The sequence below is a fragment of the Ursus maritimus genome, unplaced genomic scaffold, assembly GCF_017311325.1.
Source record: "Ursus maritimus isolate PB19 unplaced genomic scaffold, ASM1731132v1 scaffold_34, whole genome shotgun sequence".
Classification (NCBI taxonomy): Eukaryota; Metazoa; Chordata; class Mammalia; order Carnivora; family Ursidae; genus Ursus; species Ursus maritimus.
Window position 1 is genome coordinate 25462403 of NW_024426008.1, and position 27610 is coordinate 25490012.

A 27610-nucleotide genomic window follows, 5' to 3' on the forward strand; every position below is an offset into this window, starting at 1 on the left:
GAAGTTTTGGGTTTGGGATGGTAAAAGGACACTTCACGCTGAGGAAAAATGAAGCTCCTTTTATTAGAGCCTTGAATTCTGATAAAATCCTATGGCAGAGCAGTCCTTTTTATTAAATGGAGAGTTACTATAAATGACCTTGAGGAAAATTTACTGTATAATAAAAAAAATTAAATAGTGTATTTAGAGCTGTTTTAGGTTCACAGCTAAATTGAGGGTGGGGTACAGAGATTTCCCGTACACCCCCTGCCTTCATACACACATAGCCTCCCTCATTAGAAACATCTTCCACCAGAGTTCTACCTGTGTTACGTCTGATGAACCTACACTGACATGTCCTACTCACCCAAAGTCTGTAATTTGCATTATTGTTCTCTCTTGATGTTATGAGTTCTCTGGGTTTGGACAAATGTATAATGACATGTATCTACCATTACAGTATCACGCAGAGTTGTTTTGTTACCCTAAAAATCCTCTGTACCTCACCTGTCTTCCCTTCCTCACAAACCCCTGGCAACCACTGATCTGTCTCTGTGTCCATAGTTTTACCTTTTCCAGAATGTTACGCCAGAATCATACACTGTGTAGCCTTTTCAGATTGGCTTCTTTTATTTGATAATATGATTTCTCCATGTCTTTCCATGGCATGATAGCTCATTTTTTTTAATTGCTGAATAATATTCTACTTTATAGATATACCACAGTTCATTCATTCACCTACTGAAAGACCTCTGGGTAGCTTCCTAGTGTTGGCAGTTATGAATAAAGCTGCTATAAACGTCTGTAACCAGATTTTTTTTTTTTAAAGATTTTATTTATTTGACAGAGATAGAGACAGGCAGCGAGAGAGGGAACACAAGCAGGGGGAGTGGGAGAGGAAGAAGCAGGCTCATAGCAGAAGAGCCTGATGTGGGGCTCGATCCCAGAACGCGGGGATCACGCCCTGAGCCGAAGGCAGACGCTTAACCTCTGTGCCACCCAGGCGCCCCTGTAACCAGATTTTTAAGCAGACCTAAGTTTTCATCTCCTTTGGGTAAATACCAACGATTGCTGGATTGTGTGTTAAGAGTATGTTTAGTTTTATATGCCACACTGTCTTCTAGAGAGGGTATATCATTTTGCATTCCTACCAGCAACGTATGAGAGATTCTGTTGCTCTGTGTATTTTTGCCAGCATTTGGTAGTGTCAGTGTTTCAGATTTTGGGCATTCTAATAGGTGTATAGTGGTATTTCCTTGTTTTAATTTTGCATCATATGTTTATCTCCAATCTATATATCTTTGTCTATTAAGTGTCTACTAAGGTCTTTGGCCCAGTTTTTTTTTTTTTTTTTTCTTTAAAGTAGGCTCCACACCCACACGGAGCCCAACGTGGGGCTTGAACTCATGACCCTGATGAGATCAAGACCTGAGCTGGGATCAGAATTTGGATGCTTAACTGACTGAACCACTCAGGCGCCCCGTTTGGCCCAGTTTTTATTTTTATTTTTTTATTTTTTTTTAAAAAGATTTTATTTATTTATTTGACAGGGATAGAGATAGCCAGCGAGAGAGGGAACACAAGCAGGGGGAGTGGGAGAGGAAGAAGCAGGCTCAAAGCAGAGGAGCCTGATGTGGGGCTCGATCCCATAACGCCAGGATCACGCCCTGAGCCGAAGGCAGATGCTTAACCGCTGTGCCACCCAGGCGCCCCTGGCCCAGTTTTTAATTGAGTTGCTTGTTTACCTGTTGAGTTTTAAGAGTTTTTTGTGTAACAGTTCTTTATCAGATATGTCTTTTGCAAATATTTTTTCCCATCCCATTCCCAAAGGGCTTGCCTTTTCATTGTCTTGACATTATCTTTTGCAGAACAGAGGTTCTTCATTTTAATGAAGTCCAGCTTATCCATTGTGTCTTTCATGGATCATGACTTTGATGTTAGAGGTGTACCTTGGATTTATAGACTAAGTTGGGAAGAACTGACATCTTGACAATACTGAGTCTTCCTATCCATGAACATGGACTGTCTCTCCACCTATGTAGTTCTTTGATTTTGTTCATCAGTTTTGTAGTGTTCCTCTTACAGATCTTATACATATTTTGTTAGATTTATACCTAAGTATTTCATTTTTGGGAGTGCTATTGTAAGTGACATTGTGTTTTTATTTTCAAATCCCACTTGTTCCTTGTTGGTATATTGAAAAGTGATTGACCTCTATATTAACTAATATCCTGCAATCTTGGTATAATTGCTAATTCCAGGAATTTTTTTTATTGACTCTTTTTTTTATTGACTCTTTTTATAGGTTGTCGACAATCTACTATGTATTGTCTACTATGTAGACAGCCAATCATGTCTTCTGTAAAAAAAAAAAAAAAAATGACAGTTTTATATCTTCCTTCCCAATCTGTATTACTTTTTACTTCCTTTTCTTGCCTTATTGCATTCATAAGGACTTCTAGTATGAGATCAGAAAGGTGTGGTGAGAGGGACTTGATCATAGTGGGAAAACTTTGAATTTCTCACCATGATTTATATTAGCTGTAGACATTTTATAGATACTCTTTATCAAGTTGAGAAAGTATCCCTCTATTCCTAGTTTATCAAGAATGTATGTCATGAATTGAATTTTGTTATATGCTTTATCCGCATCTATTAATATGGTCATGTGATATTTTTTCTTTTTTAGCTGCTGATGTGGTGGATTACTTTGATTCATGTTTGAATGCTGAACAGCCTCACATACCTAGGATAAATCCCACTTAGTTGTAGCATATAATTTACTTTAAAAAGATGAAATCTCGTGTTCTCTTGCAGTTACTCTGTGGGTTCATTGAACCCTTTTTCTGAATCTAAGATGCATTGTGGGTTCTTGTTTCATATCACTATTTATATTAGTAATTTCATCATCTAGAAATGGATTTATTATTATTTACCACTTGTTCCTGGCTATACTAAAGACTACAGTACGAAAATGAAGAATGATGGAACTGCCCAGAAAGATGATGCAGTGCTCAGATCATTGCTTTTTTATTGCATTGCCTCAAGAATTGCATCGTCTTTTAAAAATTTTAATGAAATCTGGAGGCACCATCTTTGTAGTCTTTCTTTTAGTTTTTATTGAACACATTTAAGAATTTAGAATTTTTAATTTTCTACGTCTGATGACCAGGAGTAGAAAGTTGACAGAGGAATATATTTCATAATTATCAGGTGAATAAAATAATCATCAAAAGAGACAGCAGGACTCTAGGCTGTAATCATGAAGGTGAAATTTATCATGGAGGTGAAATCATAGACTATGAGTTGGCAGACGACAGTATCCTGGATGAATTTTCTCGAAATCAAGAATTGATGAGTGAATAGTTTATTTCTGTGATTTATGTGAAGGAAATGTGGACTTCGCATTCAGTTAGTCACTTGGTGGGAAGGGCTTCTTGTGCAGCGGTTTGTGACAAGCACTTGGACATCCCATTTTGCTGAAAGGATGTGTGTCAGTATTCTTGTATCTCATGTAACGTCTGTGCATGATCATTTACTTGATACAGCTTGTAAGGGTAAAGTGTTGAAAGTTAGTATATATACAGAGGTGATAGGAAGGGAATAGATGGTGCGGAAATGAAAACAAATTGGGTTTATCATTCTAAGGTTTGTACATCTGAAAATGAACGTATTTTACAATCAGGGTACAAAGAATATGACTGTCCTAACAAAATTGTGAGCTGTCAAAATTTTCAAAAGCTCTGCATTTCTACAATGCAAGTTCAAGAAGAACTACAAGTAATGATCATCTATTAGAGATATATTTGAAATCTGGTATCAGTTTTTATAGAACTGTGTGTTCCAGGTTAATATGTGTCAGCTGATGGACGGTTTTGTTCAAATGATGTATGCCTTTTCATGTGTGTTTGTGTCTGTGTACGTGAGTATATACCTGTATATACGTATGTCTTTGTAGTGTGTGTGTGTCCACATATGTGCATGTACTAGGAAAATTTAAAAATATGGGTTTGATATATTTACATTTTGACTAAAATGTGAAATTTGCTTTTTCATTTTTCTTTTTTCTGTAAGTTATTCATGAAATGACCTAAATATTAAATAAAATGCAAAGGGTTTATTGGCCTCAGCTGATAAAGGGTGTTGATTATTTCTCTTGGTCTACTGAGGGTTAAGGTCATATACCTGAGTGAGTCATTGCCCTCAGCAGTTGACAGTTATGCATTCCTTTCAAGAACACGTGGAATATTCATGAAAATTAACCATCTGCTCGGCTGTAAAACCTCTACAGATTCTAAAGGCTGTGTTCTGTGACTGCAGGCTGTTAAGATAGAAGTCATTTACAAAAAATTAGAAGAAGTCTCCATACATTGGGAAATTTAAAATAACTTCTAAATAACTTATAGCTCAACAAAGAAATCTTAATGTAAATTAGAGCATGTTCAGCATTACATTCTGACAAAATACTTTAAATATTGTGTAATATAGTTAAGAGTGTACTTGAAAGAATAAAGGCTTGAAATGAATAAACTGAGAATCTGGCTTAGGGAATGACACAGAGAGCTACAGGCTAGACATAAATAGGCCAGAAGGAAGGGGATGAAGGTGAGCATACACTTAGGACACAGAAAGCACACAGTAAGTAGGGAGGAGAGTAAAGCCCAGAGCTGGTTCTCTGAAAATTCAAATGGTTGAACTGGCAAGATTAAATCAAGGGTGAAAAAACAAACAATATTCAGATTGAAAAAAAGAGTCCATAGGTATCAATTTCATAGACATTAAACTAGTAAGATAATGTTTGCCAATAATTGATGCCAATAAATTGAAATTTTAGGTGAAGTAGGTAAATTATTGCAAAACAAAACTTAACCAAAACTGACTTAAGAAATAGAAAATTGACTAATCCCAGAACAGTGAATATACCTGGCCAGATGATTGCAGAAAGGCATTCTACACAGAAATGTATGGAGCAGATCATTCCAATCTCATATATGTTCTTTGAGAAAATAACAAAAGAAAGAGCCTTGCCCAGCTTCTTTTGTGAAGCTAGGCTAACCTGGATACACACACACCACGCTAGGGCTGTGCAGGAAAGGAAAAGAAGACTAGTTTCTGGTTCTAGACAGACACCTCCCCAGGACACTGGGAACATCTGCTCCCTCTGGTGCTACAGACGGAGCTGCCTGGAAATCCTTGGTTATCTTGAGCTGGTTTGGGTTGAATGGGAGGAAGAAAAGCCCGTTTTGGGTGGGAGCGAGAAAGACCAAGGTGTTTGGATTGACAGCACATGTACAGACACTGGAATGATTCAGAAATGTCGACTTTAATAGCTACACAGTCATGGTCTACAAATCATGGGCATTTCATCTTTTACTGTGGAGCAAAAGGCAGGTAAGGCTCCCATTTCTTATGCATCAGATGGGCAACACTTAGCAAGTGTGGCAGTGCCAGGCACAGGTGCAGTGCACTGCTGCTGGCCACGTGTGGAGGTGGAAATACTTTGGAAAACAATTTGGTATTAACTTTTAAAGACTGCTGTCTTCATCTGTATGATCCGGCCACTACGCTGCAAGGAAAATGACTTAACACAACGATCTGCCAGACTGAGGTGGGGGTAGTTGTAGGCATTCGGGAGGAATAGCTAGTTTCCAAAGCTTGATACACAGCTTACACAAGTAGGTGCTCTTTCATGAGACTTCTCCCACTGGTCTGTGCGTTCCAGTTACTCCCACTGTCTTCCCTGTCACAGCTGTCCTTGCATTTCATAAGCCAGTCCTGATCTTACTTGCTTCCTTGCCCCAGGGAGGGAAAAAAGCTTCTGAACTGCCAAAAAGGGGTTTTTAAAAATATGAATGTTGAGAATTTCAACTGGAATCCTCTTCTTATTCTGGCAGTTTCCAATTCTTTGCTCAATAAAGTTCATACGGAATTGTTAAATGCTTCTTGATTACTCTATGATTTTTCAAGAGTTGGCTCCAAAAGAGCTGAAAAAATTGGGTGACGTTGCTGAAGTAGAACTCCTTTGTTTATGTGAGCAAGTTTTCTCCACGTGACTAAAATTGATAATGAACCCTGCCTCATTCTAGCAACAAATGATTTGCATACATAGATACATGAGATCATTAATGGAAGGAGGGGAGATGGTCCCAGGGATCTCATTGAGATACATTTCCAATATAGGTTTGCTTTTAATATCTAATAGTTATCAGATGAGCATTCCATTTATGCTTCAATCAGTTGTACGCCAGTTAATACTTGTAATGAAGTCAGTCCAGAGGAAAACTTCCAGAGTTAGTGCTTTATCGTAGTTACAGGAAATTTAATAAAAATTAATTCAATCCATATACACGTTTCGTTGCAAAGAAATGTGACAGGAATCAATACAAGTTTTCTATGCACAAATACTGAGTACATCAGAAAAAAATAGAGGAAAGTGAAGTAGAAATACCGGTTCATACAGAACAGAAATGATGTAATATTTCTTATTGTTAAGCAAGGATTTGTTTGTATGTTTTAGACGTGGATGATTTTGTGAATCAGATCACTGTGGTACGTAGGTTGCACTGGATACATTGACAATGATCTAAGTCAGTTGTTTTGTAAGATGCCAGGGTGTATGAGCGCGCTGCAATCTTGGCAACTATTTAAACTTCAGTGACGAAAATTTTTCAATGTCATATAAAAATTTTAAAGACAGCCTATTTTTCAAAATTCTTTTTAGCAGTGTTGGGAACAAAAAACGTTGAAGACCATTGGCTTAAAGCAATAGATCTCAAGAGGGATGGTAACACTCATTGAGTAGCGTATTGGAATTTTGGGGGAGTTCTTTGGTTGGCACAGTGATTGAAGGCCTTATGGTCCTTTGGTTATTGGGGGCCAAGGAAGCTAGATAACCTGCAGTGTATAACAAAGAATATTACTGTTTCTCATAACTTTTCTAAAGTCCTGCTGGACTAGTCCACTGCAAATATGAATGAGCAGAAATTTAACACATAGTAATCTTAAGGCATATTTAAAAGAAGGAATTTATATAAAACAGTAAGTCCAGGAATTTTAGGAGAAGGCCATTTTTGTGGGCAATATTTAAGTGAAATAGATATTTTCTCAAAATTGTTAAATAATATATTAACTCCATGAATCATCTATTTGGTGTATTAAATATTGAACTATATATTTAGATGGAAAGAGTTTGCAGTAGGGCAGGAACTGCAAAAACAATATAAGTGATGAAAAATATGTAACTTAGAACCAAATACTAAATTTCCAGTAACATGAAATGCAGATCTTACTGAATTTCATTCTACTTTCTCAGTAACACCAGTATGATTGCACTGTTTAATACTGTAACGTGGTCCACACCCTTACCACCTCCCTACCGCCCTAGCACTTTCCTGTTCTTTTTTTTACCTCAAACATTTACCGCTCCCTTCGTTGGTTATTAATTTTTTTTATTGTCTTTTTGTCTCCCTTGCTTAAAAGACACAGTGTGAGAGGAGAGGGTAGGAGACAGAAAGAGCAGCCCTTTGGAGGAGTTTGGCTTTAACAAAGGGGAGAGAAATAGGTCGTAGCTGGACGGGGTGGAGCATATGGAGTCAAGAATTTTTTTTTAATCAAACTTTTTCATTGAATTATAATATATAGAAAATTGTACAAATCTGAAGTGTATAATACATTTCTATGACATGAACTAACCTGTGCAGTCAGCACCCAATTGAAGAACTGAATGTTACCACTACCAGCACAGCACAGTCCATCCCTCATGCCTCTTTCTGTCATTAACCATCTCTCACCCAAAGCTATTGGGGGTTATTCTGATTTTGATCACCAAATACTAATTTTGCTTGTTTTCAAACTTTATGTAACTGGAATTATCCAGCATGTACTTTTTTAAGGTTGACTCTGCTCAGCCGTGTCTGTGGGATTTGGTTCATCCTGTTCACCTAGGAGTAGTATAACCATATTCCTTGTGACAGTTTATCCATTCTGTTGTTGATGGATGTTGGGGGTGTTGCCAGGTTTTAGCTGTTCTGAATCATGCTTCTGTGAATATGTTTTTATTCTACGTATCATGTGTTTCAGATATGGGTGTTTGAGCTTGAGGTGGAATTACTTTCCTAAGTGATTTTTTTTTAAAGATTTTATTTGATCCCAGAATGCTGGGATCATGACCTGAGCCAAAGGCAGATGCTTAATGACTGAGCCACCCAGGTGCCCCCCAAAGTGATTTTTACCAATATTTACTCCCAACAGCATTAAATCAGAGTTCCTATTGCCCTCTACCTTCACCAACACTTTGGCTGTGTAATGCTTTTAAAGCTGTGTTTTTAATTTGTGTTTGCTTGAGGATTAATTATGTTGTGTTCCTTTTCATGTCTATTAGCCAATTGGATGTCCTCTTTCTAGAAGTATCTGAATCTTTTGCCTGCTTTTTGTACTTGGGTCACTTACCTTTTTCTTCTGCCATTTTGTGCTCTATACATGCAGGACTTCTATTTCAGGCATTTTTCTCCCACTCTTTCACGTGCATATTCATTCTCTTAATGATGTCTTTTGATGAATGGAAGTTTTTAATTTTAATGAAGTCTGGTGTTTTCCTAAGTCTTTGGAGAAATCTTTTAAAAATTTTGTGTATACCAAAGTCCTGAAGATATTTTTGGTTTTCATTTAGAAGTTTGATTGTCTTTTCACATTTAGGTTATAATTTATCATGAAGTGTGTGTGTGTGTGTGTGTGTGTGTCTGTCTGTCTGTCTGGTATGAAGGGTCAAGAGTTGTTTTTTCTCACATGAACATTCAGTGATCTCAGCCCCATTTATCAGAATGTCCATCTGGTCTCACTCCCGCAGTGCCATCATTGTCATAAATCAAGTGGGTCTTTTTTGGACTTTCTATTTTGTTCCATTGGTCTTTTTCTCTATCTTTGAGGTTGTATTACATTTTCTTAATTATAGTAGCTTTATAATAACATCTTCCTATTTTAGTATAAATTCTCCAGCTCTTCCTTCTGCAAGAGGCATTGAAAATGCCCTTTGCATTCTCAGCTTGTCATTTTCCAAAAGCACTGGGATTTTGATTGGAACCATATTGACTATTAATTTGGAGAGAGTTTACATCTTTCCATATGAAGTCTTCTAACACACGAGCATGGTGCATCCCTCCATTTATTTAGTTCTTTAATTTATCTCAGAAGATTTTGTAGGTGGGGCACCTGGGTGGCTCAGTCGTTAAGCATCTGCCTTAGGCTCAGGGCGTGATCCCAGCGTTATGGGATCGAGCACCACACCAGGCTTCTCCTCTAGGAGCCTGCTTCTTCCTCTCCCACTCCCCCTGCTTGTGTTCCCTCTCTCGCTGGCTGTCTCTCTGTCAAATGAATAAATAAAATCTTTAAAAAAAAAAAAAAGAAGATTTTGTAGGTTTTTGTGTCAAGACCTTATTTATCTTTTGTTAGAATTATTTCTTGGCTCCTTGATTTTTGAATGTTATTGGAAGTGGTATCTTTTTAAAATTTCACAAGTTTCTTTTGCTAGTATATATGAAGACAGTTGATTTTTGTTTATTGAACTTGTATTCATCAGTGTTATTAAATCCACTTGTTTTCATGATTTCTAAATTCTTTTGGCTATTCCTCTTGTATATAATTAAGTCATCTGCTAAATATGACAGTTTTATTTTTTCCCTTCTGATCCGTGTAATTTAAATTTCTTTTCTTATTATACCGACTAGTATATGTTACTGTCTTTAGTAATTGACCTGTAAAGGTGATGTTAGTTACAGTTATTTTATAATTACTCTTTATCAGATTCAAAAATACTGTCTTTCTTCCTAGTTTGCTATGAACTTTTAATTAAGAAAGACTGTTGATTAGATAGGACACCAAAAGCACATGTGATTAAAAGATTGATAAATTGAACTTCACTGAAGTTAAAACTCAAAAAAAAAAAAGATCAAGAAAGTGAAAAGATAAGCCACAGATACAGATGGGGAGAAAATATTTGTGAATCATATTTCTGAGAAAAGACTTGTATCTAAGATATTACTCTTACGACTCAATAAGATGACAAATTGTCCAGTAAAAAAAAATGAGCAAAAAGATTTGAAATGACATTTCACCTAGGACCTGTACGAATGGCTAATGAGCACATGAAGATCCTTAACCTCATTAGTCATTATGGAAATGCACATTTAAAACTCTAATAGATACCATTTCACTCCCATAAGATGCTATTAAAAAATGGTGTTGGTGGCCATGCAAGGGCGACAGGGACCCTTAGGTGTTGCTGATAGGAACATAAAGTGGTGCAGCCAATATGGAAAAACAGTGACAGTAGGTTTTTTGTTGTGGTTGTTGTTAAATAGAAATTTACAGTATGACTCAGCTGTTGCGCTCCTGTGTGTCTACTCAAGACAAATAAAAACACTTGTCCATACAAAAACTTGCGTGTGAATGTTCGTAGTAGTATTTTTCATAATAGTCAAAAAATGGAAACAGGCCAGATGTCTATCAGTGGATGAATGGATGAGCAAAATGTGTCTCTGTCCCTACAGTGGAATACTATTTGATAATAAAAAGAAGAAAGTACTGATTCATTCTTATGACATGGGTAAACCTGAAAAACACTGTGTTTGCTATGTGGAAGGACACAGAAGACTCTGTTGTATGAGCTTATTTATACAAAATGTCCAGAGAAGGCACAGTTTTACGAAAAAAAGGGGTTACCTGGGGATGAAGGTGGGAGCAGGGAGTGACTGCAGGTGAGTGTGAGGGATCTTTTTATGATAATGGAAATGTTCTAAAATTGTGTGGTGTGGTGATGGTTGTACAACTCTGTAAGTTTACTTAAAGTTACTGAGTTGTATACTTAAAATGACTGAATTTTACTTTAGTTAAATTCTACCTCACGATGTTAAAGGATGAGTTGAATTTTAACTACTTTTTCTGTGCCTACTGAAAATTTATATGATTTTCACTTCTGTGCCGTTAATTTTATAAATTTAAATACTTAATATTATTATTTTTTTTAAGATTATTTATTTATTTATTTATTTATTTATTTATTTATTTGACAGAGATAGCCAGCGAGAGAGGGGACACAAGCAGGGGGAGTGGGAGAGGAAGAAGCAGGCTCCTAGCGGAGGAGCCTGATGTGGGGCTTGATCCCAGAATGCTAGGATAACGCCCTGAGCTGAAGGCAGACGCTTAACGACTGCGCCACCCAGGCGCCCCCAAATACTTAATATTAAACCAGTCTTGAATCTTAGACTAATGTAACTTGGTCTTGATATATTGTATTTTATTTATGTTACCGCTCTGTATGATTTACGAATATTTTGTTTAGGATTTTTTGAGACTGTGTTTATGAGAAAGATTAGCCTGTCATGTGTTTTTTCCTTAAAATGTTCTTAATCAAGTTTTTGTTTTGCAATTCTCCATGTAAGTGTAAGATTGATGTTAAATTTTATTTTTAAGATTTTATTTTTTAAAGTAATCTCTGTACTCAATATGGGACTCGAACTGACAACCCTGAGAGCAAGAGTTGCATGCTCTATCCACTGAGCCAACCAGGCGCCCCCAATTTTTTTTTTTTTTTTGGTTAAGATTTTGTTTATTTACTTGTCAGAGAGAGAGAGCGAGCACAGGCAGGGGGAGGGGCAGAGGGAGAAGCAGCGTCCCTGGAGCCCTATGCGGGACTCCATCCCAGGACCCTGGGATCATAAACTGAGCTAAAGGTAGACCTCAACCAACTGAGCCACCCAGGTGTCCCTCCCCCCCCCGCCCCAGTTTTTTTTTCATTATATGTTTGGAAGAATTACTGTTGGAGCCACATGGGCATATAGTTTCCTTTGTAGGAAAGTTTTAAATTAACATATTCAGTTTCTTTCATATGTATTTGTGTTTTCAGATTTTCTCTTTGTCAGTTTTAATAAGTTGCATTTTTCTTGAAATGTGTCCATTTCATGTCCTTTTCAAATGTATAGGGCCACGGTTGTTAATAATATTCTTTTCTTGTTTTAATCTATAGTATTATCCTCCTTTTCATTCTTGCTATTGGGATTTGTGCTGCCTTTGGTTTTTCTGTGATTAGTCTTGCTAAAGCCTATCATTTGTTTGAATATTTTTTCAAATAAGCAATTTTTGTGATGTTTTCTATTTTTTTAAAAAAATTTGCTCCGGGTTTTACTCTTTCTTCTACTTTGGGAGTTAATTTTTTTCTATCTCTTCTTTCTTGGTAGGAATACTTAATAAGGATATTTGCTTGCTTGCTTTGTTGGTTACTGTCAGAGTTTTGTTAGACTCCACTGTGATTGTAGATCTGTCAGTTTTTCTTTTTGGTTCATCAGTTTTATATATTTTGGGGCTGTCTTATTTTATATATGCCAGTTTAGAATACCTTGACTTTTAGTGGAACATCATATTTATTATTATAAAATGACCCTCTAGCTTGGGTGATTATTGTTTGCCTGAGATCTCCTTTGTCAGATATGGGATAACTTCACAAGTTTCTTTTTGTTTAGTGTTTGTGTGGTTTTTACCCTTTTACTGTAGCTGTTCTGTGCCCTTATCTTTACAGCAGCTCTCATAAGCAGTATTTTAAACTCTGCTCTCATAGTCTGCTGCCTAAGGAATTCCCTGTGATGTCTCTTTTGGTGTGGGCCTGTTGGTGACAAGCCATGTGTGTACGTGTGTAGAAAGTCTTCATTTCACCATCATTTTAGAAGGATGGGTTTGCTTAATTTTAAATTCTAGATGGGTAGTTGCTTTCTTTCCCCAGTTTAGCTGTCATCCACTTTCTGTTGAGAAGTCGGCTGTCAGTCTTACTCTTTTTGGCAGCTTCTGATTTTTCTTTTTTTTTTTTTTTTTGTCCTTTCTTTTTAGCACTTGGTCTTCATATGGTTTTCTTTGTGTTTACCCTGTTTTATATTTAACCTTTAGAGGTCCCAAACAAAAGCCTATCGTGTTCCTCTTTGGCAAGCCCTGAGCTCCAATTTTTTTCCCACTTCTGTGAGACTGTTTAGAAACTTCCATTTGCCTTGATGTTCTCATATATTTGACTATCATAGTTGTCCTCCGTTATCCCCAAACTAGCTGTCTTATGTTTTGTTATCTAGGGTTTCGTGAAAGAATTGGTCTGATAATAAGCACTTCCATTAGAGTGGGCAGTGAAAGTCCACATAATTTTCTTTTCTTTTTTAAGGTAAGCGGTATCACAGTGTTACTGTAGCTGATGGGAATAGTTCTCTAAAGAGGAATACTACTGATGATACCAGCCAGGAAAGGGATAATTGCTAGAGTGGTGGCCCTGAAGAGAGAAGAAGGAGTGGAACTTAGTGCACGAATTGGCTTTGGTTGTGAGTTAGTTTATCCGTAGTAGTAGGAGGGGGGCAGAGTGTAAGAGTTTAATCCTCGTAGGTAGGTAGATTTGGTGGTTGGTGTCGGTGAAATTTTTCTTATGAATGCATCTGTTTTCTTAGTAAGTCGGTGTCAGGTTTGGGTAGGAGGTTTGAGGTTTAAGGAGAGAGAGGAGTTAGGAAATGGTCTGTAGATGAATTTGAGGGTGAACGGAGTAGGATTGCCTGGCATCACAAAGGCTCGCTCACCTGAAGTGAGTGGTTATGGACGTGGGGGATTTAAAAAGTGAAAGAAGCATGCCAGACCTCCAATTGAACTGTAATATTATCAAATAAATTTATAATCTGGAGGGATAGAGGTGAAACTCTACTTTTAGATTCTGAATGTTCAAGATAGCAGGGTATGTTTCTAAAAAAACAAAAAGGGTATTAAATTTTTTGAAGTGTAGTCTCAAGGTCACAAATGTTTAACATCCCATGAAAAAAGGTAATTATTTCTAAAATAAACCATGAATCCCATGAAAGTCTCACATAGTTGTGTGGGTTAGGACCACACTTAGGGCCAGACCCCATCTTCCACCTCTGCTGGGCCTGGTGTGCATGAATGGGCTGCACACGTCCAGAGCAAACCTGGATTCCCCTGAGCTCCAGCATGGCTTCTAGCACCTAGTCTCTTGAACCTGGGTGTGGACTGTGGCTGTCAGTGGATGTCAGTGAAAGCCCGCTTTGGAGCACTAGTTGATGTGGCAGAGGGCACCCTCATGCTGTGGCCCACGCTGAGGTTGGAGGCGGTGAGGGATCCCATGATGCAGTTACCCGGGGCTCCTTCAGGACCACCTCATGCAGAGGCTCTGTGTGTCCCATCTGCTTTCTTATCTGTGTTGCTGTGGCTCCTCTTTCATCTGTTCGCCTCCCCAACATGGCACCGCATTTAGCTGCTTTTATAAATCAGCATGTATTAGCCATCATGCACTAAGCAATATTTTATATTTTCAGTTTAAATTGCATTCTCAGGGTTGAACAGTTTTTCTTTTAACAAGTATATCCAAGTGACTTAGAATTTTTTTGGCCCTAAAAATATTTTTTATGGAAAAAATTAATTATGAAGACATATATCAGGCATTCAGAAATGTTCAAAGATTAATATATTGAGTACCCATCACTTAACTTAAGCAATGCTGTGTCACAAATAAGATTGAAGTTCTCTGTGACCATTGCCAGTCACATCTCTTTCCCTTCCCGCACAGGTCACCGCCAGTTGAATTTGGTATTTATCATTTCCGTGCATTTTTTATATCCCTAAATAGCTTTCTTTTACTATTTATTTATTTATTTATTTATTTATTTATTTATTTATTTATTTAGTAAGCTGTATGCTCAGTGTGGGGCTTGAACTCACAACCCTGAGATCAAAAGTCACATTCTCTACTGACTGAGCCAGCCAGCTGCCCCCTAAATATCATTCTTTTAAAAAAAAGTTATGTAAATGGTTATTATCCTGTGTATGTTTCTGTAAATAGAATAATATACTGTTATTAAATATATAATACATATTAATATGTTATATTGGGGTATAATAAATGTACATAGTTATATGTTCTTCAACATTTAGATTTTTCCATATTTATACTTTGATTCCTTTATTTTCATGAACATGTAATAGTCTGTTGTATAAATATATCTTTATTATATTAAAAATTCTTCTGTTGGATATTTAGGTTATTTCTGATTTTTTTGCATTTTATATATGTTGCATTGAATGCTACTGCACCTAGTCCTTGGGCATGTGTTGGAGGTTTTCTAGGGTATATAGAGCTCAGAACTGATGGATTGCAGGGTATGTGCTCTGTCAGTTGGAGTTCTCAGTGCCCACAGGAAGTGTGTGGGCTCAGATGCCCCAGCCTTGGCTGGCACTTGCTACCGTGTCTAGTCCCGATTACTTTATCATGGACTCGTAAGAGAGTAAGTAGCTGAGTGTGTACCTTCTACGCTGTAAATTTACTTTGTTTTGTATGTGTTTGTTTAAACGGGAGCCTTTTCTCATACAGTTTAATTTTATTAAGAAGAATGCCTTTGTTGAGCCTCAGAGTAGGTGATCCCTTAAGAATTTTTTTCTGCTCCAAATTGATGATTCTGTGATAAGCTCATAATGACGAAATTGTCAGTTTGCTCGTATGTTAAATCTGCAGCCCCCAAGGCGGGTGTCCATGGAGTCCGACTGATTTTCAGTGATTTGCCCTTTTCACTGGGTTGACATTTGCACTGATGGGCGAAAGCAGTGTTGGTCCAACTGCCAGCATCTCTGCAGGAGCCAAGGAAGTGGCGTCAGTCTGTGGTCATTTATGTTAATATGAATGGGTTCATTTGTATTATTACATTGATGAATAAATATTTTAAAAATTTAATAGTTTTAGTTTTTAATAGAGTAACTATTGGTAGATATAGTTTAGAGTAAATCTCTTCCTCGAAGAGTGTAAAGGGGTCCAGAGACAGCAGAGTTAGAGAACCACTGCTTTAGGCACATGGTAGCTGTATGAGCAGACGTTTTATTCTTCCTCCTGCTGGTCTTTGAGAAGGAAAACTTAAGTAATATAATTCCTTTAATGGATAAATTCAGTTGATATTCAAGGTACATATGAATCTTAAGTAAAATTTTAATTCATTGCCTTAAAATCTTGTTTATAACTAGATTATATTTGTAAATAAAATACTTTGCAGGTGCTGACCTTAAGGAGAGAGTGAAAATGAATCCCAGTGAAGTTGGTCCTTTTGTCTCCAAAATAAGAGCAGTGATTAATGAGATCGGTAAGCTCGTTTAAACTCCTTTTAGCATGCTGAAGCTGACCTTAAATGTCAGATTTAGAAAGTTGCACACTGTCCTTATATATAAGCTTTGGCTAAGGGACTTATGTAATTAGGTAATCAGGATCTGTAACTGGTTGCTGTGGAGTGAAATGTAATACATTTAATTTGAAAAACTGTGAAAAATATTTTATAATTAAAGATGGCCTTTATGTGGCCACTCCTTTATGTAATGACATGGCATATGAAGGTAGTTATTAGCAAACAAGGAGAATATCTCCCAGATAATTGCATACACACATACTTATAGATTCGGCATTGTTTTGTTGTCTGTATAAATAGGATCATACTATTTCCTTAGAGTTACAGACTTCTGGGTAATATTTATGTCTCAGGACATATCAGCTTACTTTATTATTAATACTTTTTAACATGTTGCGGTGTAGTCATCCACAGCATTGTCTTATCCAAAATTTTAAATTACTTCATTAATGTGCAGGGATTTTTTTTTCCATTTTTGTTATTTATAATAAAACAATGAGTATCTTTGTATCAAGTCTTTCAGAGCATTAGTACGTGTACTTACAGGATAGATTCCTGAGCATGGAATTGCAGTTCTAGGTATCGTGTGTTCATTTTACATTTTAATCATTTTTACCAGGTTATATTCCAAGAAGATTGTAATAATTACAGTTCCCATCAATTACGTGACAGTACTTGTTTCCTCATATTTTTGCCAGCATTGAATGTTCCTGCTTTTTAAGTTTGCCAAAGTTAAAAAAAAAAGACAACTTAGCATTTTATTTTATTTTAATTAATTAATTTATTTTTTGACATCTTAGCATTTACATTTGCTTTTCCCCAGATGCTGTGTGATGTTTTCACATTAGACTTGCATCTCCCCTTCTGCAGATTGCATTTTTCACATCCTTCCTCCTCTTCTCTGTAGCATTATTTAATTAACAACTGCTTATTTATTAAAAAGCCACTTTGTAGTAGTCTTTCATTGTTAAATGTAGGGCAGATACTGTCTCCTAATGTGCCACCCTAATTCAGTTCCAGTATTTAGATTGAAAACTTGTAGTATCTTGAGGGTATGAGGTTCCCTTCATTATTCTTTTTTTCTCCTTGAAGATTTTCTTTGGTAATTCCGACACATCAGTTCTTCCAAATGAATTTGCAATTACTAGTTTTTAAAGCAAGGAGGAAAAATACTGTCACGGGACTGTGACTGGAATTTCTCTAAATCTTATTTAGAAAGAATTCACATTTTCGTGATACTGGATCTTTCCATCCGTGATGTGTATGGGTTTCATTCCGTCTGCGCGCGCGCACGGGGGTGGGGGGCGTCATCCCTTTTTTAATGTCCTTCAAGAAAGTTTTCTTCCCATTTGCCTTGCTTGGTCTTCCGTCTTTTTTCCCAGCTCAGTTTATGCTTGTTATTTATTCCTTTGAATGGGATCTTTTTCTCCTATTTCTGTTGAAGTCTGGTTATTGTATTTCTGTAGGAAAGTTACTAAGTTTTAAGTGCTTATTTTGTATAACACCAACTTGATAATTACTTTTATTAGCTGTTGTTATATCTCAGTTAATTTTCTTGTGTTTTCCAGGTGAAAATTCATTATCTATAAATGATGCTATTTTTATTTTTGCTTTTCCCAGCATTTTAGTCTTACACATTTTTCATCTTTTATATTGGCTAAGCCCTTCGATACAATATTCTGTTGTTGGAGTGTGTTCATCCCTATCTTCCTTATCTTTATTTGACTTTGATGAATGCTTTTAATATTTTGCCAGTAATTATCAAGTTCAGGGAGTTTTCTTCTGTTTCAGCTTATTAGGAATTTGTTACTGTTTTTTATTCAGGAATACGTGTTAAAGTTTGTCAAATGCTTTTTTGATGTATGTCAGTATTTATACAGTTGACCCTTGAACAACGTGGGGGTTAGGGCTGCTGACCCCCACACGGTTGAAAATCTGTGTATTACTTTTAACTCCCCCAAGACTTAACTACAGAAACCTGTTGACCAGAAGCCTTACTGATAATAGAAACAGTTGATTAACACGTATCTTATATGTCATATGTATTATATAGTATATTCTTTCAATAAAGTAGTAATATTTTAATAATATTTCTAATATTAACATAATAATCTTAGAATAAAGTAAGCTAGAGAAAATAAAATGTTATCGAGGAAATCATAAGGAAAATACATTACAGTACTGTCCTATATGTATTGAAAAAAATCTATATATAAAATGGACCTGCACAGTTCAAACCTATGTTGTTCAAGGGCCAACTGTAATTGGTATATATTAGAATTTATCTCATTTATCTTTTAGTATACTAAATTGTATTAATGGAATTATTAATGCTGTGCTGGTTTTGTGTTACTGCAATAAACCATACCTGGTCATTGTGGTTAGTGGTTATAGTGGTTTTTAATATAAACTGCTGAATTCAATTTTTATGTTTTGCTATAATCATAAATGAATTAATCTTCTTGTTCTTTTTTTGTGTGTTACCCTTTTCTGGTTTTGTATCAAGGTTGTACAACTTCATAGAATGAGGTGAAAAGCTTTCTGTTTTGTTTCCTGTGCTATACAGGGAAGTCATCTGTTATTTCAAAGTTTAGTAGAATTTGACCATGTAACATTTTTGGGGGTCTTGTGTGGTTTTGTTATTGTTTACTTGTTTTTTGTTTGTTTTTTAGAGTTAAGTTTTAGAATATATTTGTTTTGATTTCTGGAATGGTCGTTGTCACCTTTCTACCTTTTTTAAATCCCGTGCTGCTATTTCTAGTGGCTCTCCTTTGCTTCTCTCTTCAGCTTCCGCCTCATGGTCAGCTCGGATGTCCCCTGAGGCAGAGCATGGACTTGGTTTCCATATTGGTTAGAGAGCATGATCTTGGAAGTAGAAGTTGATGTTGTCTTTAACTTTATATGTATGGTGGGAGGAGTGGCTGAGACTGGTCCAGTTGTAAACATCACCTTGATGTTTCTTCCAAGCCTCTTTTCATTTTATTGATTTTGAAATTAGAATTTTTCTGGGACTTCTAAAATGAAGAACTGTTTCTATTTTTGCAGTGGCATTTTGTTTTCAGTGTTTGTAGCTGTAACAGTTCTGTCTGGATCCTAATCCAGTCTACTTTTTTCTGTCCCACAGGTTCCCCAATTTTAGTTAATGATACTTTTTATTACAACATTACAGTGGACATAGAATTTTTAAGTTGTGTTTTGTGGTGACTTACTGAGATTATGAGGGGTGGATAGAATCTAAGTGTCTTGATCTAATCTATTCATTTACTATATTAAACCAGGGCAGGCAAACTTTTTCTTGAAGAGACAGATAATATCTTAGGCTACTCAACTTTTTTTTTTTTTTAAAGACTATTTTCCTAGAGCACTTTTAGGGTCACATCAAAATTGAGGGGACGGTATAAAGGTTTCTCTTACATTCCCTGTCACCACATACGCACAGCCTCCCCTGTTAGCAACATCCTCCACTAGAGTGGGGGATTTATTACAGCTGATGAATCTCCATTGATAAATCACAATCATCCAGAGCTCATGGTGTACATTAGGGTTCACTCTTGGTGGCGTACATTCTGTGGATTTGGATAAATATATAATGACATTTACCCATCATTATAGTGTCATACAGAGTGTTTTCGGTGCCCTAAAAATGATCTGTGCTCAGCCTGTTCTCCCCTCTCTCCTCTCTGGCAGCCTGTTTTTACTGTCTCTCTAGTTTTCCATTTCCTGAGTGTCATATAGTTAGAATCAGATAGTCCGTAGCCTTTTCAGATTGGCTTCTTTCACTTAGTAAGACACATGAAAGTTTTCTCCCTTTTTATGCCTCGATATCTTATGTGTTTCTAGAGTTGTTATGTGTTTCTGGTGCTGAATAATGCTGCATTGTTTGGGTGGACCACAGTTTATTTATCTATTTACCCACTGAAGGATATCCGGGTTGCTTCCAAGTTTTGACAATTATGAATAAAGCTGCTAGAAAATCTATGTGTAGGTTTTTGTGTGGACGCAGGTTTTCAACGCTTTTGGGAAAATACCAAGGAGCATAATTGCTGGATCATATGGCAAGAGTGTTTAGTTATGTAAAAAACCCTGCCTAACTCTCTTCCAGAGTAACTGTGCTATTTTGCATTCTCACCAGCAGTTAATGAGAGTTTCTGTAGCCGCACATCTTTGTCAGCATTCGATATCAGTGTTCCAGATTTTAGCTGTTCTAATAGGTGTGTAGTGGTATCTTGTTTTAATTTGTTCATTTTTGTGATGACATATGATGTGGAGCATCTTCTCATATGCTTATTTCCTATCTGTATACCCATGCTAAGGTGTCTGTTGAGACTTGGCCCAGTTTTTAATTGAGTTGTTTGTATTTCTTGTTGAGTTTAAGAATTCTTTGTATATGTTAGATAACAGTTCTTTATCAAATATCAGAAAATTCTGTGAATATTTTCTCTCAGTTTGTAGCTTTCTTCGTAATCTTCTCATTCTCTTGATGTTATCTTTTGTAATACGTTTTTCATTTTAGTAAAGTCCAGTCTGTTGTTTCTTTCATGGGTACGTTCTTGGTGTTGTATGTACAAACTTGTTGGTCGTCTAGGTCATCGCCTAGGTCATCGAGGTTTCCTCTGTTGTCTTCTAGGAGTTTTATGGTTTTGTGCTTCCAGTTAGATCTGTGATCCATTTTGAGTTAATTTTTGTGAAGGGAGTAATGTTGTGTGTAGGTTCCTGGTTTTGCTTGAGAATGTTACTGTTTCAGTACCATTTGTTGAAAAGACTATCTGTGCTCCATTGTATTGCCTTTTTCTCTTCATCAGAGATCAGTTGATTTATGGGAGTCTGTTTCTAGGCTCTCTGTTTTATTCCTTGGTCCATTTGTCTGTTCTTTTGCCAGTAACCATGCTGTCTTGATTACTGCAGCTTTATAGTGAGTCTAGACATTGGGTAGTGTCAGTGCCACAACTTTGTTCTTCTCCTTTAGTATTGTATTGGCTATTCTGGGTCTTTTGTCTCTAGTTTGGTGATAGCCACAAAATAACTTGCAGGGATTTTGATTAGGATTGCATTGAATCTATACATCAAATTAGGAAGAACTCACATCTTGACAATACTGAGTCTTCCTATCCACGAACATGGACTGTCTCTCCATTTATTCAGTTCTTTGATTTCATGCATTAGTTTTATAGCTTTTCTCATATAGATCTTGTACATATTTTGTTGGGTTTATACCTAAGTATTTTATTTTGAGGGATGTTAATGTAAGTGGTATTGTGTTTCTAATTTATGGAACATAAGAAATAGGGAGATCGGTAGGAGAAGGAAGGGAAGAATGAAGGGGGGCTAAACAGAAGGGGGAATGATCCATGAGAGACTGTGGACTCTGGGCAACAAACTGAGGGCTTCAGAGGGGAGGGGGGTAGGGGATTGGGATAGGTTGGTGATGGGTATTAAGGAGGGCACATATTGCATGGTGCTCTGGGTGTTATATGCAAAAAATGAATCATGGAACACTACGTCAGAAACTAAGGATATACCATATGGTGACTAACATAACATAATAAAAATGAGTATTCAAAAAAACAAAATTCCATTTGTTCATTGTTGGTATGTGGAAAAATGATTGACTTTTGTATATTTATCCTGTGTCTTGCAACCTTGGTATAATTGTGTATTTGTTCCAGAAGGCTTTTTGTTAATTCTTTCATGAATCTTCTGCATTGTAGACACTCATGTCATTTGCAAGCAAAGACAATTTGATGTCTTCTTTCTCAATCTGTATTACCTTTTATTTCCTTTTTTCTTTAATTACATTTGCAAAGATTTTTTCGTATGATGTTGAAAAGAACTAGTGAGAGGAGACATCCTTGCCTCGTACTAGGTGCTCAACTTTGACAGATAGTGCTGAAGCAGCTACAGACAAAATGTCAACAAATATGTGTTTCTCTGTTCCAGTAGAACTGTATGCACTGTGAAATTTAAATTTTAAATAGTTTCCATGTGTTATGAAACAGTATATTTAATTTGTTTCCTTATTTTCAGCTGTTTAAAAATATAGAAAACATATTAGCTGACAGGTTTTGCTAAAAACAAGCACTGTGTCTGACAGACACCTTGTGTTTCAGAGTCCATAAGGGGGTACTGATGTCTCCTCCCTCCCTCCCTTCTTTCCGTCCATCCATTCATCCATCTCAGATGTCGCCTATCTTCTTTATTTTTCCTGTTTTTTGGAATTCTAGTCTTCCACTCTTTTTCTTTTCTTTCTTTTTTTTTTTATCTTAAGGAATCTACTGATTTCCAGTTCTGATTTGGACAGCTTGCTTCATGTTTGGCTCAGGCCTTTTTGCATTTTGGAGATTTAAAGGTTTTAAGGTCTTTGTATCCTTTGCTAGGGAGTTTAAAATATTCACGGAGCAGGAATGGAGCATAAGTCTTACAAATGAGTTGGAGGGTGGAGAGTGGAGACCAGAGTAAGAAAAACAAACAAAACAAAAAAGTAAAGTTCATCAAACCCTAACAAAATGTTAAGAAGATAAAAGGGGTACCCCCTTATGGACTCTGAGAAACAAACTGAGGGCCTCAGAGGGGAGGGGCGTGGGGGAATGGGATAGGCTGGTGATGGGTAGTAAGGAGGGCACGTATTGCAGGTGCACTGGGTGTTATACGCAACTAATGAATCATCGAACTTTACATCAGAAACCGGGGATGTACTGTATGGTGACTAACATAATATAATAAAAAACATAAAAAAAAAGGGGGTACCCCTTAGGACAAATTAAATAATAAGATGATGAAATAAGTCTAGTAATTACCATTAATGTCAGATGACTAAACTTGTTAAAGACATGGATGTTCAGATTTGATTAAGAAATGTAAATCAACTGTGTATTGTTAATAGTAGCACCTCTGTTAAAGCCTTTTTCATACCAGGAGATTACTAATCATACTCTTTAAGGCAAAAACCGTTATTAGTAAGAGAAGGACACTGTATGGATTAAAAGTTTAAATTTTACATAAGACTAAACTTGTGTGTTTCTGAAAACAGAGATCTTAAAGTATACAAATAAAGTTATATTAAATATATACAGAATAAATCGGCAAATCCTTCATCACTGTGGATGATTTCAATTCATCTCTCCCAATTTATCATGATATTGAAAGGCAAAAGTTAAAAGTAAGGATTTGAACAGTGTGCATATCGAAGTTGACTTAATAGACTCTTAACCCCACTGGAGAGTATGTGTACTTCTTATGAACATACAAAACATTTACAAAAACGAATCATGTGCTGGACCCCAAAATCTCTGTTAAGTTTCAGAAGATTAATGCATACAGACCATGTTCTCTGTTCACAATGCAACTAAATTAGAAATAAAAATACACATAATACAGAGATTTAAAAACCATATATTTGTCAATTAAAAAAGAACTGTTAAGTTACTAATGGGTGAAAGAAGGAACGGTTACAGGAAAAAGTACTAAGATTCAATGAATATAAAATTACTGTATACCCAGATTTTTGAGATTTGATTAAAGTGATCGTTTGAGGGGAAGTCATAACCTTAAATACCTATGTTAGCAAGGGAAAACCACTGGCAATAAGTAGCTAAGCATTGCCTTAAAAAGTTATGAATCCAAAGAAAGTTGAGGAAGGCAGTAACACAAGGCTCAGAAATTAATGAGATGGAAGTTGGAGTTGCAGTGGGGAGTATCGGCATGAGGCCAAGCCTCCGAACAAAGGAGTAAAGGGTGTTGAACAGTAGATGTTATAGAGGAAGAGAGGGATGTGATTGTAGATAGAGCAGAGATTATAAAGCTTATACGAAATACTGGGAAGATCTTTGTGCCAATAAATAAGAAACTTCTGTCTCAAGAAGAAACCATGTTCTGGATAATCCTGTTACCACTGGAGGGATTGAGTAGTAGTTGAAAGTTTTTTCACAGAGAATGTGCCAGGCCTAGTTTTTAAATATTAAATGATTGCCTTTGGTTGCTTTATCGCCTGTAAGGAACAGATCGTTGCAAGCTTCCTTCTACAAACTCTTCCTTCTACAAACTCCTCCACAGAACTGTGCAGTGAGAGTTTATTCCTAAACTCAGTATTTCTGATTAGTAGGACTGTCCCATGTACCTTTGACAAAAACAATAGAACAGTGAGTGAGAGGAACCAGTCTTGCTTAGGAACATGGATGAAATAAAATAGGTTTTATTTTTTTATTTTATTTTATTTTATTTTATTTTATTTTATTTATTTATTTTTTTTTTTAAGATTTTATTTATTTATTTGCCAGAGAGAGAGACAGCCAGCGAGAGAGGGAACACAGGCAGGGGGAGTGGGAGAGGAAGAAGCAGGCTCCCAGCAGAGGAGCCTGATGTGGGGCTCGATCCCAGTACTCTGGGATCACGCCCTGAGCCGAAGGCAGACACTTAACGACTGAGCCACCCAGGCGCCCCTAAAATAGGTTTAAAAAAAAAAAAAAAGACCAAGTTGGATTTTCTCAGGCATACAAGGGGGAGTTGGAGGATCCCGTTTGAAAATCTTGAATTTAATTTGTGACAGTCATTTAAAATAAAATCATGTTTTTCCTTAATAGATTGATGAAAAGAATTTGAGAGATGTCAAATCTATTCATAGAAAAAGGTCAAGGCAGACTAGAAATAGAAGGGAACTTCCTTAGCCCAATGAGAGGTATGTGTTTCTTAGCAGTAAAACGTGAGAGTAGTCTCCTAAAATGAGGAAAAAACAAAAGGCCCACTGTGACCACCTCTGTTCAACAGTGTCCTGAAAATCCTGGCCTGTGTGGAAAGGCAGGAAATAGAAATAAAATAGTGACACAAAGAAGAAATATAACACTGCCTGTCTCAAGTGGTATGATTGTCTCCATTGAAATCTAAAAGGATCAACAAATTATTCAGAATAATGAGTGTCTCAAGAGAGCCAAATAGAAGATCCATATTTAAAAGTAATTAATTGTTCTTCTTTATACTAGCAACAGCCAAGAAATGTCAGTCAAGAAAAGATACTACTGACAGCAGGAACAAAAATGAATCTAGAAATATACGTAAGCTATTTTGAAATTATGAAACTTTTTAAAAAAATTAAGTGGAGACACATTATCTTCTTGAATAGAAGGATTCAGTATCAAGAAGATGATTCTCACAGATGATTCAACTTACAGATTCAATGTAATTACACTTACGTTCTCAGCATGAATTTTGTGAGGAATTTGATGAGCATAATGAAGCCCCAAAACAGCCAGACATTCGTAAAGAAGAAAATAAGGGGCCTTGCCTTATCAGCACTCAAGACTTATTTTAAAGATTTGTAAATTAAGATAGTATGTTGTGGGCTTTGGGATAGACAAATGGACCATGGAGTAGAATACAGAAGCCTGGCAGACACATGTAAACGGGGGCACTGCCACAGGAGAGAGGACATTTGCTGGGGACGGCAAGACTTGGCTGCAAATTTTATGATCTTGACGGAGTAAAATTGTTAAACACAAAATGCAGCCCATAAAAGGAGAGGTTTATAAATTCTACCAAATTAAACTTAAGAACATTTGTTCATTAAAAGGTGCTATAAAGAAAGTAGAAAGAAAAGCCACAAACTGGGAAGAAATACAGTAGCTGCCAAAGCATACAGATATATATACATATATATATATCTATATATCTATGCATGCAGACACGAATCAGGACACACATGCGTGCATGCTGCCTAGGAGTGTGTAAGACAGAACAAGAGAGTCATGTTTCACACCTCTGTCAGATAAGCCACATATTCTTATGCCTGAAACTACACAGAGTTAGTGAAGAAGCGGGTCACCAGGCAGATGGACTCCCTTCTGATGAGAGTACAAACTGATGAACTGTTGAGGAAAACAGTTTGGTGTTGTCTTACAAAGTTGAACGTTCACATTCCATAAGACTCGAAAGTTCACTTCTTCAGGAGACATTTACTAGAGGGTAAACCCTGTAACACTGTTTTCATTGGACCCATAGTAAAGTTTATCCCAGTAGGCACATAGGGTGGGCATCAAAGGTCCATGAAATAATAACCTTTCTTTGTGCACTGTGTATGGATACTATGCTCTTTATTTTTAAAAATATCTGATTTTGACCCAATGAATGTATTGCTACTTGGAATTTGAAACTACACTATTCTATAGGCATTTTGTGCATGTGTCCTAGGGAAGCTTATACCAGCATATAAGAAAAAGATTTTATAGTAGCAGTATTGTTAATAATAAAAAACTGAAGACAACCAAATTTCAGTGACAGGAGAGTAGATGAATGTTTTTGTATATATGTACAGTTGTACCGTAGATAGCATTGCACATAAATGAGTACACGTGTAAGAACATGGATAAATCTTGGAAACACTGAATTAAAACAATGTATTTTTTATAAAACTAAAAGCATATACAAAACAGTATATAGTGTAGAAATGTGTGTATACTGAAATCACAGACACGCACACACACAGGAAATATAGAGTGATAGGCAGAGAAGTCACAGTAGTCATTACTGTTGGGTTTGGGAAGGCAGATGGAAGAGGAGGTGAGGAGCACGTGGGTGGACGGGGTGTTCTGATACAGCTCTTACGCTGGTAATCTTAAGGAAGTCTGTGACTGTATATGCTTCCTTACCTGTGTATGCTACATACATTTTTTATATTTGCCAAAATACATCAGTTTTTAAAATGTTCATCTATCTTGAATTCTGCAAGCATTTCTAACGTTATTTCTTGAATAATTTTCTTCATTTTTCACCTTGATTCTTATTTTCAAGAGAAGCCAGAATTCTAGATTTTCTAGAAAAAATCTCCTAATTTTAAGGTTTTCAAGGGAGGGGAAAAAAACCCTTTGAATGTCAAACAAAATTGGTTTATGGACCAGATTCTGCACATAGGCCTCCAGCCCCTCCAGTTCTTCTGACACGGTCAGTTCGTTTTCTGTCGAACAGGGCTTCCGGAGGTCATTGTGTCCACAGGAGAGGTGTTGTCTGGAGGATGTGAGTGGATGCGGCGGGTGTGGGCCCTGCATTGCACTCAGGGGGCTCTTTCATACCCAGATGTGCCGATGCCTGTTCAGAGAGGCTCAGGATGATTGTTAGGTTTCTCAAGGATTTTGTGAGCCTGGTTGTCAACCATTGTGGCACTGTCAGTAATGGCATGAGTCAGAGTATATCCTGCCTGTCTGATACCACTTTTTCCTCTTGCCCCATGTTATCTTCGCATTTTCCACACCTGGAAGATCTTTCTCTGGGGTCTCAAGGGCCATGGACTTTCTTCTTGTTTTTCATGAAAGAGTCTGTAAGGAACTTAGAGGTATGGGACTCATTTGAAAGCTGTTCTGTGTTATTAAAATAGAGATCAGAAAGAAGTTCTATATTTTATTCAGAGTCACTAAATTCCTTACTTCACTGTTTCTAGCTTCTTAGAAAGGCTTTTCTTA

At 36.6% G+C, this 27610-nt stretch overlaps 1 protein-coding gene across 10 annotated transcripts in view; it reads left to right on the forward strand.

Moving 5' to 3' along the window:
• Positions 1–27610, forward strand: part of AUH (AU RNA binding methylglutaconyl-CoA hydratase) — a 234780-nt gene that overhangs the window by 23190 nt on the left and 183980 nt on the right. For 7 of the 10 annotated variants that reach the window (XM_040620325.1, XM_040620328.1, XM_040620323.1 and 4 more), the window contains one exon: positions 16044–16130. The exons of the other annotated variants lie outside the window; for them this stretch is intronic. In XM_040620325.1, coding sequence (XP_040476259.1) covers positions 16044–16130 — 87 coding nt within the window. The remainder of the gene's footprint in view (positions 1–16043; positions 16131–27610) is intronic. 10 annotated transcript variants of the gene reach the window in all.